This window comes from Mandrillus leucophaeus, unplaced genomic scaffold (assembly GCF_000951045.1).
Source record: "Mandrillus leucophaeus isolate KB7577 unplaced genomic scaffold, Mleu.le_1.0 Scaffold939, whole genome shotgun sequence".
Lineage (NCBI taxonomy): Eukaryota > Metazoa > Chordata > Mammalia > Primates > Cercopithecidae > Mandrillus > Mandrillus leucophaeus.
The window spans coordinates 123,866-140,130 of record NW_012110241.1 but is presented as its reverse complement, the minus strand read 5'-3'; the positions used below and the strand labels follow the sequence as shown (position 1 = coordinate 140,130).

At 45.0% G+C, this 16,265-nt stretch overlaps 2 protein-coding genes and 1 non-coding gene across 5 annotated transcripts in view; 1 reads left to right on the top strand and 2 right to left on the bottom strand.

Annotated features, from left to right (window-relative positions):
* Positions 1–11,334: 11,334 nt before the first annotated feature.
* The window catches only part of IMP4 (IMP4, U3 small nucleolar ribonucleoprotein), a 17,124-nt gene continuing 12,193 nt past the window's right edge, over positions 11,335–16,265 (top strand). The window contains exon 1 of the mRNA XM_011970258.1: positions 11,335–11,343. The gene's annotated coding sequence lies outside the window, so the exon portion shown is untranslated. The remainder of the gene's footprint in view (positions 11,344–16,265) is intronic.
* Positions 13,203–13,274, bottom strand: TRNAE-UUC. The gene has a single exon. It is a non-coding gene; the product is annotated as a tRNA-Glu (tRNA).
* The window catches only part of CCDC115 (coiled-coil domain containing 115), a 10,448-nt gene continuing 8,169 nt past the window's right edge, over positions 13,987–16,265 (bottom strand). The window contains exons 5-6 of one of the 3 annotated variants that reach the window (XR_001004929.1): positions 15,606–15,817; positions 14,944–15,278 (exon numbers count right to left, since the gene is read on the bottom strand). Coding sequence is in view for 2 of the 3 variants with exons in the window: in XM_011970256.1 (XP_011825646.1) it covers positions 15,166–15,278 (113 nt within the window). In the remaining variant the exon portion in view is untranslated. Of the gene's footprint in view, positions 15,279–15,605; positions 15,818–16,265 lie in introns of all 3 variants that reach the window. The other 2 variants (XM_011970256.1, XM_011970257.1) reach the window with 2 other exon arrangements.

The window sequence follows — 16,265 nt, the reverse complement described above, 5'->3', positions numbered from 1 at the left end:
TTTGGAATAGTTTCAGTAGGAATGGTACCAGCTCTTCCTTATATGTTTGGTAGAATTCAATTGTGAATCAGTCTGGTCCTGGGCTTTTGGTAGGCTTTTTGTTATTGATCCCATTTAAGAATTCATTATTAGCATGTTTAGGGTTTGAGCTGCTTCCTGGTACAGTCTTAGGGAGTTGTACATTTCTAGGAATTTACCCGTTCATTCTAGGTTTTCTACTTTGTGTGCGAAGAGGTATTCACAAAAGTCTCTGATGGATTTCTGTGTTTCTTTAGGGTTGGTGGTAATGTCCCCATTGTCATTTCTTACTGTGTTTATTTGGATATTCTCTCATTTTTCTTAATTAGTTTAGCTAGTGGTCTTACTCATTGTTTCAAATAAGCAACTCCTTTTAATTACACTGACTTTTTGTATAGTTTAATTGATCTTTTCACATCTCAATCTCATACAGTTCAGCTCTGATTTTCATTTTTTCTTGTCTTCTGCTAGATTTGGGGTTGGTTTTCTTTTGTTTTTCTAGTTCCTTCAAGGTGTGATGTTAAGTGGTTAATTTGAGATCTAACACTTGATGGGAGCATTTAGTACTATAAACTTTCCTCTTAACACTGGTTTAATTGTGTCTCCAAACTGTATGCTGTCTTCAAGAGACCCATCTCACATGCAGTGACCATAGGCTCAAAGGGATGGAGAAAAATATACCAAGCCAATGGAAAACAAAAAAGCAGGAGTTGCTAATCTAATTTCAGACTAAAGAGACTTAGACCCAACAACAATAAAAAAAGACAAAGAAGTATACTACATAATGGTAAATTGTTAACTCAATTCCACAAGACGTACCTACCCTAAATATGTGTGTACCTGACACAGGGGAAGCCAGATTTATAAAACAGGTTCCTAGAGGCCTATGAGGAGACTTAGATAACCATACAATAATAGTGGGAGACTTCAACACCACTCTGACAGTATTAGACACATCACTGAGGTAGAAAACTAACAAAGATATTTGGGAACTGGACTTGACACCTGACCAAATGGACCTAACAGACATCTGCAGAACACCCAAAAGCAACAGAATATATTATTTTCATCTGCACATGGCACATACTCTAAAAATGACCACACAATTGGCCATAAAACAATTCTTAGCAAATTCAAAAAAGACCAAAGTCATGCCAACTACGCTCTCAGATCACAGTACAATAAAAATAGAAATCAATATCAAGAAGATCTCTCAAAATCACACGATTTCATGAAAATTAAACCTGTCCCTGAATGACTTCTGAGTAAACAATGAAATAAAGGCACAAATCAAGAAATTTATTGAAACTAATGAAACAAAGGTGCAACACACTAGGACCTCTGGTACACGGCAAAGCAGTATTAAGAGGAAAGTTTACAGTGCTAAATGCACACATCAAAAACTTAGAATGTATAACCTGATTCACAAATTTATTATAACCATTCAGTCACTTCATATTTTTGGCTAAGGTTGATTGTTTTTTGATAACTGTGAGGTTTTTTTCAAAATAATGTAAAGATTCCTTTTTTTCCTTCTTGTAAATCCTTTTAACTGCCAGTTTCTCAAATTTCCTCTCTAATTTGTCTCTCTTCTTCTACCATTTTATCCCACTCCTGCCTCTTTCATCAACTGGTTTATGATTTCTAAGAGAGTTACACAGAAGTAACAAGCATCTCTGGTTTAAGAACAACAGGTTGTCAACATGCTCCAGGACAATAGTAGCAAAATGTGAGATTAGAGTCTAAATCATTTCTGCAGGAAGCACAAAAGATAAGCACATTTAGGTAAAATTGTTCACTTATACATAATTCTTCAGTAATAAAGGGCAGAGATGTTCTCACTATATATCCATCCCCCTCAGAGTCCATACAATCCATGGTTTTTTGCATTATAACCATTTTTATTTAAATATAGACCCTACTCAGTAGACACCCATCTACTCAAAGATAAAACCATCTCCTTTTAATTTGCTCATTTGGTAGATTCACTGGACAATATATATCTAAGGAGAGATAATATTGGAATATATATATGTATATATTACACACATATATACATATATAGAGAGAACATAAGATCTGGAAAATATTAAAGATTAATTTTTTCATTTCTTTATAACATGAAATACTCCATTTCATTATTTTTAACTCCAAAAAAGTCTGCATCTGATTGCTAATGGCATATCAATTCAACTTAAAAATTCCATTTAGGTGTTCAGTAAACAAAACCCAGAAATACTACTTTCTTCCTAAAGGAAAGCAAGAACATAGTCATCCACTTTAATGACACGGTCTCTATCACATAATCTATGGAACTTGTGGGTTTTAACTGCAAATTTGGTGTGAAAAAAATTGACATGGATGTGATTAATAACTAGAAGTCTTTAAACAAGATGAGTTTAACTGCTGCTGCTGCTGCTTCACTTAAGTCCATCAACATCCTCTTCTAGTCTTACAGTTGAGTCTGAAGGCTTCCAGCATTAAGAAATACGCATATAGGCCCAAGTATGGTAGCTCACACCTGTAATCCCAGCACTTTGGGAGGCTGAGGTGGGCGGACCATGAGGTCAGGAGTTCAAGACCAGCCTGACCAACATGGTGAAACCCCGTCTCTACTAAAAATACCAAATTAGCTGGGTGTGGTGGTGCACACCTGTAATCCCAGCTACTCAGGAGGCTGAGGCAGGAGAATCGCTTGAACATGGAAGCGGAGGTTGCAGTGAGTCGCGATCGCACCACTGCACTTGTCTGGGTGACAGAGCAAGACTCCATCTCATAAAAAAAAAAGAAAAAAGAAAAAAGAAAGAAATACATATATAAAAGACTCGTTTAACTCTGTGTGCCATAAGGTTGAATTCTAAGTCACTTTCATTAGTAATAAATGTATGCAATATATATGATTTCGAACCTAAATAACAGAAACTGGTTGAGCAGGGATAAAATCCCTCTCTATAAAATCAGTCCAGAATACCTTAGAGTTTCACATGCTAGAGATCTTAAATCAACTGTCCACTCATTTGACAGATCCTTCTATGTGACAGGCACTGTTATCCTGGGTCACAATCTTGCCTTATATTTTTTCCTCTTCTTAAAAAGAAATCAGACTTTGCCCTACAGGAAGGCATTCCACCAGTCTTTTTGAGATGGAGTCTCACTCTGTCCCCCGGGCTGGAGTGCAGAGTACAATGGCACGAACACAGCTCGCTGCAACCTCCTTCTCCCATGTTCAAGCGATTCTCCTTTCTCAGCCTCCCAAGTAGCTGGGATTACAGGTGCACGCCCCCCTGCCCAGGAGAAGCCCTTTTAGTGGAGACAGGGCTTCAGCATGTTGGCCAGGCTGGTCTTGAACCCCCGACCTCAAGTGATCGTCCGCCTCGGCATCCCAGAGTGCTGGGGTTACAGGTGTAAGCCACCACGCCTGGCCCATCAGTCTTTTTACTACAATACTCCCCAGGATATTTTTCACAGGTGAAAAAAGCACTTAATACTCCTATTCTCTGCAGCATTTTTTAACCCTCCTCAGAGAGTCTGATCCATCTGTTCTGATGCTCTGCCTGACGCTGACAGAATGAGGAAATTTCATCTATTGAATGCCTATTAAAATGTATGAGGTACCTACCCATTAAGCACTCCATTTAGCTTTAGAGATGCAAAGGTGTTCAAAAGAAACTTCCATGAACTCGGTAGGTGGGAAGGCAGAAATAGACACAATAAATCATAGAACAGTTTATTACAAAAGTACAAATCAAACACTATGAAGAAACAGAGAAAGCAGCTGGACATACATCCTGAACAGAGAAAAGCTAGAGGGATAGTCTTTCGCTTGCACTAAGGTGCAACAGCATACAGAGGAGAGAAATACAGAGAGACGCTAAACAAAAACAAGGCTCTAACCTGAGTTAACCAACATGAGAGGAAGAGCAAAGAATGAGGGTCTGGCAAGCTCATTCCTGAGTTTTAACATAATCATATAGGACAGCTTTCAACAGAATGCAAGGGGAATCAGAAGGCAACATCATCTCCCACTATCACCTATCAATTATGTATGTACCTGTTCTTTGCCCAGGCTGAAAACATGGTTCTCAAGGAATATAAAAAACCCAATGCTGCTTCAATTGACAAAGCACTGAAACAGAATGTCCCTCCCCATGTAATGATAAAAATGCCCCAAAGTCGGCCGGGCGCGGTGGCTCACGCCTATAATCCCAGCACTTTGGGAAGCCGAGGCAGGCGGATCACGAGGTCAGGAGATCGAGACCATCCTGGCGAACATGGTGAAACCCCGTCTCTACTAAAAATACAAAACATTAGCCGGGCGTGGTGGCGGCGCCTGTAGCCCCAGCTACTCGGGAGGCTGAGGCAGGAGAATGGCGTGAATCCGGGAGGCGGAGCTTGCAGTGAGCTGAGATCTGGCCACTGCACTCCAGCCTGGGCGACTGAGCAAGACTCCGTCTCTTAAAAACAAAAAAAACAAAAAAAAAAACCAACTCCCTCAGGAGTACTTCTCTGCCCATAGCTGTCCTCACCTGTAATTGCTTTAACCTGAATGAAAGCACTCCTTCCTGGCCTTTATTTTTTCACAGCTCCTAAGGAATCCAGAGATTCACTTTGAATTATAGTCTTCTGAGGCCTCTTCACACCTTTAACAGGCCCTTTCACATGGGATCTAAAATGGATCCTGCCTCCCCACAATGGCTCACTGTCTTGTGCCTTTGACCAACATCTGGGCCTCTGTAAACACTCAAGCGTTCTTTGCCAAAACAAATTCGGAGAGTGCAGGCCAGGCTGAACACAATAACAATTCTCCCTTTCTCAGACAAAGCAGCTCACTAGCCTTTCTCTCAGGCTTGATTTCCTGCATGAGTCAAGCACCTGCTTCCAGAGACGCAGAACATTCACATTAAGCTCTCAGAAGTAGAATTTAAGAAATAAGTGTCCTCCCACCCTCCCTGTTTGGCAAGTTGGTAATTTTTTTCAATGAAATGCATTCTCACATTCATAACAGATTAGCCACCCATTGTATTGTCATGCTGATGGAAGATGGAAATGGTTCAGAAAAAATAGCTTTTATATATAATTTAATTTTCTGTTGTGAAAGGGGAGGAAAGATTATATTCCTGACGAAAATAAGGATTCATGCGTAACAGTGGGGACAGAAAGATATATAGAGAGACATAAAATACTTGTTTTGAAGGTACCAACTCTCCAAATCTTCATATCCACTGCGCAGTATTATTTTTTCAATCCAAAGATCAAGTCTGTATTCCAACATATTTTATTAAAACGTGACACATTAAAATTAAGAAATATGTTCATAACTAAATGGATGTGGTTTTCAAAGTGACTGTAGAATTTTGTATTCTAACAAGCAATGTATGAGGGTTATACTTTCTCCACATCTTTTACATTACTTCTTATGGTCTGCCTCTTTATTGTCCATTTTAAAATGTTATAACCCTTTAAATTCTGATTGTAACTGATTTACAACCCTGTACTCTTAAACATTGTATATGCAGTTAATGTGAAGCATAATTACTGCATCTTAATTGTTTCCACTGATGTACATAAAATTATGATTTACCAACAACCAAATACTTTAGTATAAAAGATAAATGGTACTAGCAAGAGATAATGGATATCCTTCAACAATTTTAGCTTACAAATTTAAAATGCTTCCCGAGAGCTAAGGGAACAATTTTTATTCGCATCTGGTAGAGTCACCAACCATAGAATCATTACTGTCAGCTTTATGACTGACATTTCTCAGATAAACTGTTCTAAATCCTGGTTGTTCTTTTTTTAAATATGCGTGCTACAAGGTTGCTAATTTGCAATAGGTGTCATCATGGCAATAGACTGACAAAGTATCTCACACCCTTAATTCAAGAATGGATGGGAAAGCACTGCTGAAAGACTAATGCTTCCATGCTTCGATGAAACTAGCAATGCATCCCTATCAAGAAGAGGGTTATCATGTCACTTCCAGTTTCTTTCTTCCCCTCCAGAACAACGTGAATCTCTTTGGCATCCAAAGTCTCAGAGGCCAGTAAAGCCTCTACTAGATTCTTACACTCTTTTGCATGAGTGTTCAATACATGTTTTGCTCATTCATATGAGTCCTGAAATAGAAAAGCAGATACATAAAAAGCAGAAAATGTGGGCTGGGCGCGGTGACTCATGCTTGTAATCCTGGTATTTTGGGAGGCTAAGGCAGGTGGATCGCTTGACCCTCAGGAGTAGGAGACCAGCCTGGGCAACATGGCGAAACCCCACCTCTACAAAAAATACGAAAACAAATTAGCCAGGCATAGTATCACACTCCTGTAGTCCCAGCTACTCAGGAGGCTGCGGCAGGAGGATCACTCAAACCTGGAAGGCAGAGGTTGCAGTAAGCTGAGATTGTGCCACTGCACTCCAGTCCAAGTGACAGAGGGCAGACCTTGTCTCAAAAAAAGAAGGGAGGAAGGGAGGGAGGGAGGGAGGGAAGGGAAAGAAAGAAAGAAGGAAGGGGAAAGAAAGAGAAAGAAATGTAGGGAAAACAAAAAACAAACTCAATGGGGAAAGCAATAAAAAATTTTTCCTTAAAAATGTGAAATCTGTGTATTTAAATTTGTAAAAGCTTGGTTCTGTAATGTAAATAATTTGTGCATCATAACATAAATAGTAAGGAAAAGAGAATATGCATTCTGGAAAGGCAGAGACCTCTTCTTCTGAAAGTCTCTAAACCTTTCCATTGTACAAACTTCCACATCCTTAACTAGTCTAAAGCATTCCTTTGACCTCCTCAAATTAAAACCTGGCTCTGTCCTGCCAAGACTACCTTTCCTAAGTACTCTCAAGTGTTATTTCTTCACTTGAGGGTGAAGCAGTCAGCTCTTTGTACCCGTCACTATTTCCAGACCGTTACTAACCCATTCTCTTGTAGAAAGCAATCTTCCTGTGAAGAGACCAAACCATTCAACCAAAGTTCTATCCAATCCCCTTTGTTGTGCCATCTAAAAAATACCCTCATGACATTCTTCATTCACTAGGGACTCTGGCACTTAGCTCAGTAATTCCTCTTCATTCCAAGACCTCCCTGAAAGGGTAAGTAACTTCAGCATCCAGATGGAGCACATAACCAACCTCTGCACTGAGCTACAGACCTACGTAACCATTGCTACCTTGAAATCTGTAACCAAGATGGCTAAAATTCAACATGTGTGAAACTAAACTCGTGAAGCTGGGTACGGGGCACACACCTGTGGTCCCAGCTACTCAGGAGGCTGAGGTGGGAGGATGGGATCCTTTCAGCCTAGGAATTCAAGTCCAGGGTGGAAAGCATAGCAAGACTATCTCCAAAAAAACAAAAAAACTACCCACTTCCAGCCCAGTTTAGTCTCCAGCTTCTGCAGTGAAAGGCACAAACAGTTGCATGAGACAGAAATCTGGAAAACAGCTTTCATTGCTCGTTGACTCCTCACATCCAAACATTGCAAAGACACACTAATTCTACTACATCAGTCTCTCTTGAACTCACCCACATTTCTTCATTGCTACTTTCACCAACCTAACCTAACCGTCACTGCTCTGCGAGGCCAGCGTTCAGGGCTTCCCATTCCTGAATCAACCGCATGACCTCCTTGTTGGGGGTCTTGGGCAGGGCAGGAAGAAGGGTTCCCTCCCCTTTCATTTATTTTTTATTTTATTTTGTTTTTGTGTTTGTTTTTGAGACGGAGTCTCGCTCTGTCGCTCAGGCTGGAGTGCAGTGGTGCGATCTCGGCTCACTGCAAGCTCCCCCTCCCGGGTTCACACCATTCTCCTGCCTCAGCCTCCCTAGTAGCTGGGACTACAGGCGCCGCCACCACACCCAGCTATTTTTTTGAATTTTTGGTAGAGATGGGGTTTCACCATGTTGGCCGGGATGGTCTCGATCTCCGGACCTCATGATCCGCCTGCTTGGCCTCCCAAAGTGCTGGGATTACAGGCCTGAGCCGCCGGCCCGGCCTTCATTTTTTTAGGGAGCACTGTGCCAGCGGCCTCCGCGGGTGTGAGCCCTTGTCCTGCACGGGGTTGGAGGGACACACGGCGACAGCATCAAGGCAGGCAACACCATAGCAGTCCACAAATACTATCAAGGACTCCAGGGATGCCCTGGATCCGGGAAGAGGCTGCAGGCGCCCCAACCCCGTGAGCGACCAGGCCCTGGGCCGTGCTGGCAGCGCGGCCTCCCGCTGTACTGTGCGGTGGAATGGGCCGTAGAGAGTCATCGTGTTGCCAGCCATGTGTCCGCTCCCCTGATGAGCCACTCAGCCGGCTCCATGGCACCTGGAGGAGAGCCACACCCTCACTGCTTGCCCGCCTCTGTGGAGTCTTTTGACAACCAGAAGTAGCCAATTTGAGCTGCCCGGAGCGCTTGATACCTCGGTTTAGGAGAAACTCGGGATGACTCAAAGTTTCACAATTTGGGAATGAGATTCCCCAGACACCCTGTAAACAGCAAAAAATAGCTGCGTCCGGGACTGGTGCTGCCACGGGGTGGGGCCAGTCTGTAAGCAAGGGCGGCCTAGTGGCTGTCACTGTAGCCCACCAAGCCCCTCTGCTTGCTGGGCCCGCTCCTTCCGTAGGTTTTATTATTATTTAGGTAACATTATTCAGATTAGGAAATGACTGATACTGAAAAGATAGGATATGACGGACCCTGAAACATTTTACTCGGTTCCCGAGAGAGCACGTGTTATGGGGTGGGGAGGGAGTGATTAGGGCAGGTGTGCAGAACTCAGACTGAGAGTGTCCAGTGGTTGCAAGTACGAACTTAACCGGGTGCCCAAGAAGGGAAACTGGCCTCTAGCCAGGGCCTCAAAAGTGGGTCAAGGCAGCATTTTTAAAACTTCGTTATAGGAATCCACTGGTTTTGCAGTTTGTCCCTCCAAGTGCTCTGTCTTGAGTTGAACAGTGTTTCCCCATCAAAAAGAAAAAAAAAATCGTGTCTACCCACAACCTCAGAATATGATTTTATTTGGGAATAGAATCTTGCAGATGTAATTAAGATGATTTGTACTGGATTACAGTAGGTTCTTGTTTCTGTTTTTGTTGTTGTTGTTGTTGTTGTTGTTTCACTCTTGTTGCCCAGGCTGGAGTGCAATGGCGCTATCACGGCTCACAGCAACCTCCGCCTCCCGGGTTCAAGTGATTCTCCCGCCTCAGTCTCCCGAGTAGCTGGGATTACAGGCATGCACCACCATGCCCAGCTAATTTTGTATTTTCAGTAGAGACGGGGTTTCTCCATATTGGTCAGGCTGGTCTCCAACTCTCGACCTCAGGTGATCCGCCTGCCTCAGCCTCCCAAATTGCTGAGATTACAGGCGTGAGCCACTGCACCCAGCTTAGAGTAGGTTCTATATCTAGTGACCGCTGTTCTTGCAGGAGGAGGAGAGGACACATGGATACATATGGAGAAGAAGGCCACGTGAAGGATGGGGCCAGAGATCAGAGCGCTGTAGCTGCAACTCAAGGAACGCCAAGGACTTTCAGAACCACCAGAAGCTAGGACAAGCAGAGAAGGGTTCTTCCCTAGAGCCTTCAGAGGACACATGGGTCTGCCAGCACCTGGATTCCAGACTTCTGACTTTCAGAACTGTGAGAGGATAAATTACGAAGTTTGTGTTAAATTACTGTGGCAGCCTAGGAAACTAATACAGACATTGGTGCCAGGAAGTAGGATGTTTCTGTAACTAAGACTTAAAATGTAGAAGGAGCTTTGGAATCAGGGAGAGGCTGGAAGAAGTGTGAGGCAGTGATAGAAAAAGCCTAGAATCCACTGAGGAAACAGTTGGTTGAGATGTGAACAGTAATTCCAATGACAGCTCAGAAGGAAGTGAGAAGACCTGTAGAGAAGTTTCTATTCTCTTAGCAGGGGTCCCCAACCCCCAGGCCAAGGACTGGTGCAGGTCCCTGGCCTGTTAGGAGCTAGGCCACATAGCAGGAGGTGAGCGGCCAGCGATCCAGCATTGCCGCCTGAGCTCCGCCTCCTGTCAAACCAGCAAGGCATTAGATTCTCATAGGAGCACGAACCCTGTTGGGAAGTGTGCATGCCAGGGACTGAAGCTGTGCAGTCCTTATGAGAATCTAATGCCTGATGCTCTAAGGTGGAACAGTTTCATCCTGAAATCAGCCTGTCTTCCCCCAACCCCCCAGCCCCTGTCCCTGGTGCCAAAACGGTTGGGGACTGATGCTCTTAGAGAATACATATATTGTCATGAACAGAATGTTGGTAGAAACATAATGTTGAAGGTGCTTCTGGTGAGGTCTTAGAAAGAAATGAGGAATATGTTCTTTGACTTTTGAGTAAAAGAGAGGTCTTTGTTATCAAGTGGTAGAGAACTTGACTAAATTGTGTTCTGTTGTTATATGGAAAGTAGACATGATAAATAATAAGCTTGGATATTAAAAACTTGGATATTTAGTTGAGGAGATTTCTAAGGGCAGTGTCGAAGGTATACCTGCTTGTTGCTAATAGGAACTGTGAGAGGAAAAAGGTATATCGAGTAAAGAACAGTCAAGCAGAAAGGAGCTGGCACTTAATGATTTAGGGGCTCCCAGGATGTCCAGATTACAAAGACTACAAAAATTAGGAAACTCACCGTTAGAAAGTGTACTCTGGGCCGGGCGCGGTGGCTCAAGCCTGTAATCCCAGCACTTTGGGAGGCCAAGACGGGCGGATCATGAGGTCAGGAGATCAAGACCATCCTGGCTAACACGGTGAAACCCCGTCTCTACTAAAAAATACAAAAAATTAGCCGGGTAAGGTGGTGGGCGCCTGTAGTCCCAGCTACTCAGGAGGCTGAGGCAGGAGAATGGCATAAACCCAGGAGGCGGAGCTTGCAGTGAGCTGAGATCCGGCCACAGCACTCCAGTCTGGGCGGCAGAGCCAGACTCCGTCTCAAAAAAAAAAAAAAAAAAAAAAGAACCAAGGGTGTGGCTGGATAACATTTTGCTAGAGAGATTGGACATGTGACTCACGGAACCACTCCACCATCTCAGCAGAAGCCAGAAATAGAGATGGGGTTACCAAGGAAAGATCTGTGGAAGGCCCGTTTGTCTGTTGGCTGAAACCCCATGAATTATGCAGGAGACAAAGGTTTTGAGACTCTGATAGCAGTAGAAACATGGCAGCATTGACTCTAAGGGACCGAGATGGAATGGAATAAAGGAAGGCCATGGGGCTTCCAAAATTCCACAGGCAGGCAACTGACTGATGGAGGCATTCTGCTGCAGAAATGTTCTATTTCCCATCTTGTAATTTTCTGTTGAAAGCCAAACATGCATGAGGTGAGAGGAACTGAGGTAAATAGGCTTTTACTGTGAAGTTTTATATTTATCTGACTAAGGAGCAAGGCTGTGTTTCTTGTGTGCTGTAGTTGTAAATGTCAGAGGCTAAAATTTCCTCTAGTGTCCTTGTTTTTGCATCCCCTGTTGCCTTTGGGTTTCCCTGGAGTCTTACATGAATTCTGGGCCTTTCAGTTCTTTCAGCTGTAATCCCCTGTTAACATATCGGAGCCCTAGGTGATGTGGCAGTGAGATGTGGGGACAGTGGGGAGTGGTCTATAGACCCACCATCAGGGCCCAGTCTTGTTGTGAACCAGTGGTCCCTAGGCTGTGCCCCTCACAAGTGCTTCTCAGCTTTGTTTATTTGAGATTGGAAGACTAGAGAGAACTGGAGGTGGATGTTTTCCTTCCCTTGGGTTGGGTGGGCTCTGGTAGTTGCTCTGACCTTAAGCCTTTGTTAAGGAGAACAGGACATTCTGTGTGCATTTCAAAGTGGTTACACTTCCCTTCCCTTGCCAGAAGCTCCAGCAGATTTTTCTCTGATTTTCACCCAAGAACCTAATAGAATTCCTGGAGATAAAACTCATGAGAGTGTGGGGGCCCCTCAAGGCTAGGTCCCTAGCATTTTCCTCTCTCATGCTTACATGCCCAGGCTCCGGCAGTTAGTCAGCCACCCTTTAAGCTTCCCTACAAGTTGCTGGCTGCAGCAGCAGCTTCTGCGCCTGGAAGCTGTGGCTTTGTACTTGCCTTTCCTTCTAATTTTCAGGGGAGTGGTTTGCCACGTGACCTCAATTTTCAGAGGCATCTGAGAGTTGTTGATTTTCCAGTTTGTTCGGCTTTTTTCTTGTAAGAATGGAAGTGATGATTTTGAAGCTCTTTATGTGCCAGAACAATAATTTTCATTGGTATGCTTACTAGCGATAATTATAAAAATAATTGTAAAAAACAAAGGCAGGAATGAATGAATGAGTGTGGCAGTAATTCCTGAAGACGTGACCTCAGCCCTACATATAATCTCCCTGAATTAATTGAGCAAGCAAGCCGAAAAATAGTGTCTTTTTTAGGTAAGAGGTCTGACTCTGTGGCCCAGGCAGGAGGGTACTGGCGCGACCTCGGCTCACTGCAGCCTCAACCTCCTGGGCTCAGGCAAACCTCCAGCCTCAGCCTCCTTAGCAGCTGGGACTGAAGGTGCCCACTCACCCAGCTGGGTTCTCCTTTAAAAGGGATGTGTGTGTGTTTGTTGGCAGGAAGGCATCATTGAAGTTTGAAGTTGGTTTTCTGCTGAGGGAGTGGAGTCAAGCCTGGACCGTCCGAGTGAGAAAACAGGAACCCTGACTACTGGACCAAACAAAGCAGCAGCCAGAGAGAAAAGTAAATTTTTCCAGAGTGCTATGCTCCTAGCACACTGCCTAGGACTTCCTCTCCCCGCCTTGCAGAGGTTGCTCACGGACCCGAGGTGGCCCCTGCCAACCTGAGCCAGTCTACTGGAGCACGATGGGGGCCCGTGGGGACCTGTCTTCTGCTGGGGGTTCCACAGCAACACATTTTGAATATTTTCAATGTTATCGAGCATTTCACTAATTCCAATATTCACACCTGTGATGCACATGGCATCTAATATACTCAGTAAGCTATTGATGGTCAAAACTACTAGCTAATGCCGTGATGAAAATGGTCACTGCCATCAAAACACACAGCGATGGGGCCCAGATCTCCCTGGGCGTTTCTCCAAGTTCAGATGAAGAGGAAATACCCAATCTGTCCTGGAGCATTCTAGTGGCGAAAAGTCACAGTTCTTCTGGCGAACATTTTCAAGTTGAAAGAAAAAAACATACGCCCGCCAAAAAAAAAAAAAACCAAACAAAAAAACCTATCTGTTCCCATACCGGGAGTCGAACCCGGGCCGCCTGGGTGAAAACCAGGAATCCTAACCGCTAGACCATATGGGAACTGCTGAGACATGGCGCCACCATGTCTGTATACATGACATGCCGCAGCTTCGCCGCCACCACCTACCGCTGCGCAGCGCTGAGCTCCTGCTGTCCCTGTGGAAACCGGTGTGACTGCAGCCCTGCCAGATTGGCTGCACGGACCCCTCTCCCACTTAGCCCTGGTGGGACAAGCACCCCCCCACCCACGGCAGGCAGAACCCCCTTTCCTGGTGGTCTCCCCCAGAGCTGGAGTCAGGGCAGAAGATCAGGGCAGCGAGTTAAGGACGCTGTGCTGAAGATTTGCTGTCTTCATCAACCACATTTGCAGAGCCCGTGGCCCCACCCCGACCTGCCAGTCCAGCCCCGAGCCCGCAGTGGGCGGCGCATGCCCACCCCAGTGCCCGCCCACGACCAGCAGCGAAGGGCATGCTCCATGGGGTCGCACCTCCCCCTTGAAGAATTTGTGGCCCCAGCAAAATTGACTTATTTTTTTCCTTACTTTGGCTTCAGAATCTCACTAACGGGCACCATGTAGATAGGATCTTGTGATGAAAGGAAACCTTTGGTGAGGGCTGGGGGCAGATATCCATTTTTCCTGCAGTCACGGGGGTTCCTTTTGAGTTCCTCCTTTAGTCTTTTCCCTGACAACTCAAGGTCAACAGGCCAATAAACGACCCCTCAACCAATGGCAAATCTGCCCTACAGGGATTATGCTAAAGTTCAAGAAGTAAAACAATGTAGTACTGGTGCGTTGACAGTAATGTCTGCGGAACAGAATGAAAACCCCCAAATTACACTGGGTTTACACTGGAGTTAGCAAAACAAAAGGGCAGCATTAACCAACATACAGCACGTGGGCGGACGGTGGAAAAGCTGGACATGACTCAGTGGACATTTCAACCGAAACCACAGAGGTTCTTGAAAATGCTGGAGAATTCCGATTGCCTTACCAGTTACAAGCCCAAATTCAGAATCATGTGACAGCTGGATACATTCAATTGTATGTACAAATAATGATCAAAAAACACAAAAGTTGGGTAGTGGTTACCATAGCTTTTACTGTAGTTATTCATTAAGCTATTCAACTGTTCTGTGCGGTTTGATGTAATATGTTTTATTTTATAATAAAAAGTCAAAAAAATCATAAGCAAAAAGATAAACTGGAAAATAAGACTTCCATCTCATACATATGAACAAAGGACCAATTACCTCTAAACATAAACAGCTCCTAGAAATTATTGCAAAGATCAACAACCCAGTAGAAAAATGAAGTTCCCAAAACAGAAAACACAAGTGGCCCTTCCAAAAAATGAAGAGAGGTTCAGCCTCTTACGGTAAGACAAAGAGACAGGATTTTAAAAAGGTAGGCCTCTTCCTAGAGTTCCCTTAAAAATCTAGGCCAGATCATTTTCACTTCCTGGCTTAGACCCTGCCAAGGGCTGCCCAGCTACTCGGGTGTTTGTATCCTTGTGGACTCAAGTCATATTGTCCTGATCTTTTGGCCCAGTACGGTTTTCTCCTCCAGCAAAGACAATTTGGAGGATGTAGTAAGCATGAAGCACTACTTCCTGTCCCCCACCACCTCTCTTCGCACAGTGTTCCGTCATCCAGCCACGAAACCACAGCTGAGTGATCCAAGAGACAGTTCCAGTTGTTGACTAACGTGTACCTGCCCACGTGAGTGTGTCCTATGGGAACTCAGGCCTCGGAATGGTTTCAAAATAGTGGCTTTCAAAATTAGTTTGCCTCTTCAAACTTCATACCTAAGGAAACATGCAGAGCAGGGACAGAGTGGGCATTAGCTGGCGTGGGGTAGGGGCAAGAGCTATTTGTGAAGGAAGAAGGCCTGAGATCAAATAGCGATGTCGGAGAACAGCTGAGCTCACTGCCCTGCCTCTGTGCATGCATGTCAGGCAGCCCCCGGCTCCAGCTGCTTGAGTTTCTCTTGGAGCCCCTGGAGCTGGCTTCGACCCCAGTCAATGCGGTTCTGGAGGCTGGCTATGTCTGCGGCCAGCTGCAGGCCTGGAGGAAAGGAGAGAAGGTTAGGATGGTATCTGTGGTATAACACAGGACCCAGGAGGATCTGGACATCCCCAGAAATTGGAGAGGCTCCAGGCCTCTCTGCCCCCAACACTTGTCCCAAAACATTCCAGGTACGGCCCTGCATTGGCTGCTCCAGAACCTCTGCAGTCTTACACCTCCTTCAGGTCTTTGCTAAAACGTTACCTCCTCAGACTTCCCGGACCCATTATATCACCCACCAGGAACTAAAAATTCACAGATAGTAATACCATCTCATGCCCTCATTTCCTTCCTTCCCCCATTACTACAGCCTCTCGCTCCCCTCACCTGCTCTCCCTCTACTTCTTTTCTCTGCCTCAACAGTAGTCCACACTCTGGATCCATCTCTAGGTGGCTTGTGCCGATGTCTCTGCTGGAACAGCTGCTGCCCAGTCCTCCGGGCAGCTCTCAGTCTTCAGCCTCCTGTTCAGCAGCAGGGCTGACCACACATTGGATCGCTTGCTCCAGGAAACACTTTCTCTTCTTGGCCTCCAGGACACCTGCTCCCAGGTGTTGCTCCTAAGTTTCCTTGACTGGCTTCTCCCCTCCTCTCCCTCACCTCCTGTCCATACTCCCCAGGCCCTCTGCTGATCTCATCCTGTTTCAGCTTTAAACCAGTGTTTGTGTCAAAAACTTTGGAATTTAAACAGTGCTATGCAGTGACTCCCAAATCTCTCTCCAGCCCAGGCCTTTCCCAAACTCCAGAGGTATGTGCCCAAGTGCCCACTCAGACTGTCCAGCAGGACATCAGTAGACACCACACAGACCACACCAACTCCTGCCTTCCGGCATCCCCTCAGCTGCCCACAGTGGGTGAGGGTCACTCCATCCTCCAGGGGTTCTGAGTGGAGACCGGGGGCTTTCCTGGACTCCTCTCCTTCCCTTACTCCCATATCTTATCTGTCAGCAAATTCTGAGGCTTCTACTCTTTTTTTTTTTTTTTTTTTT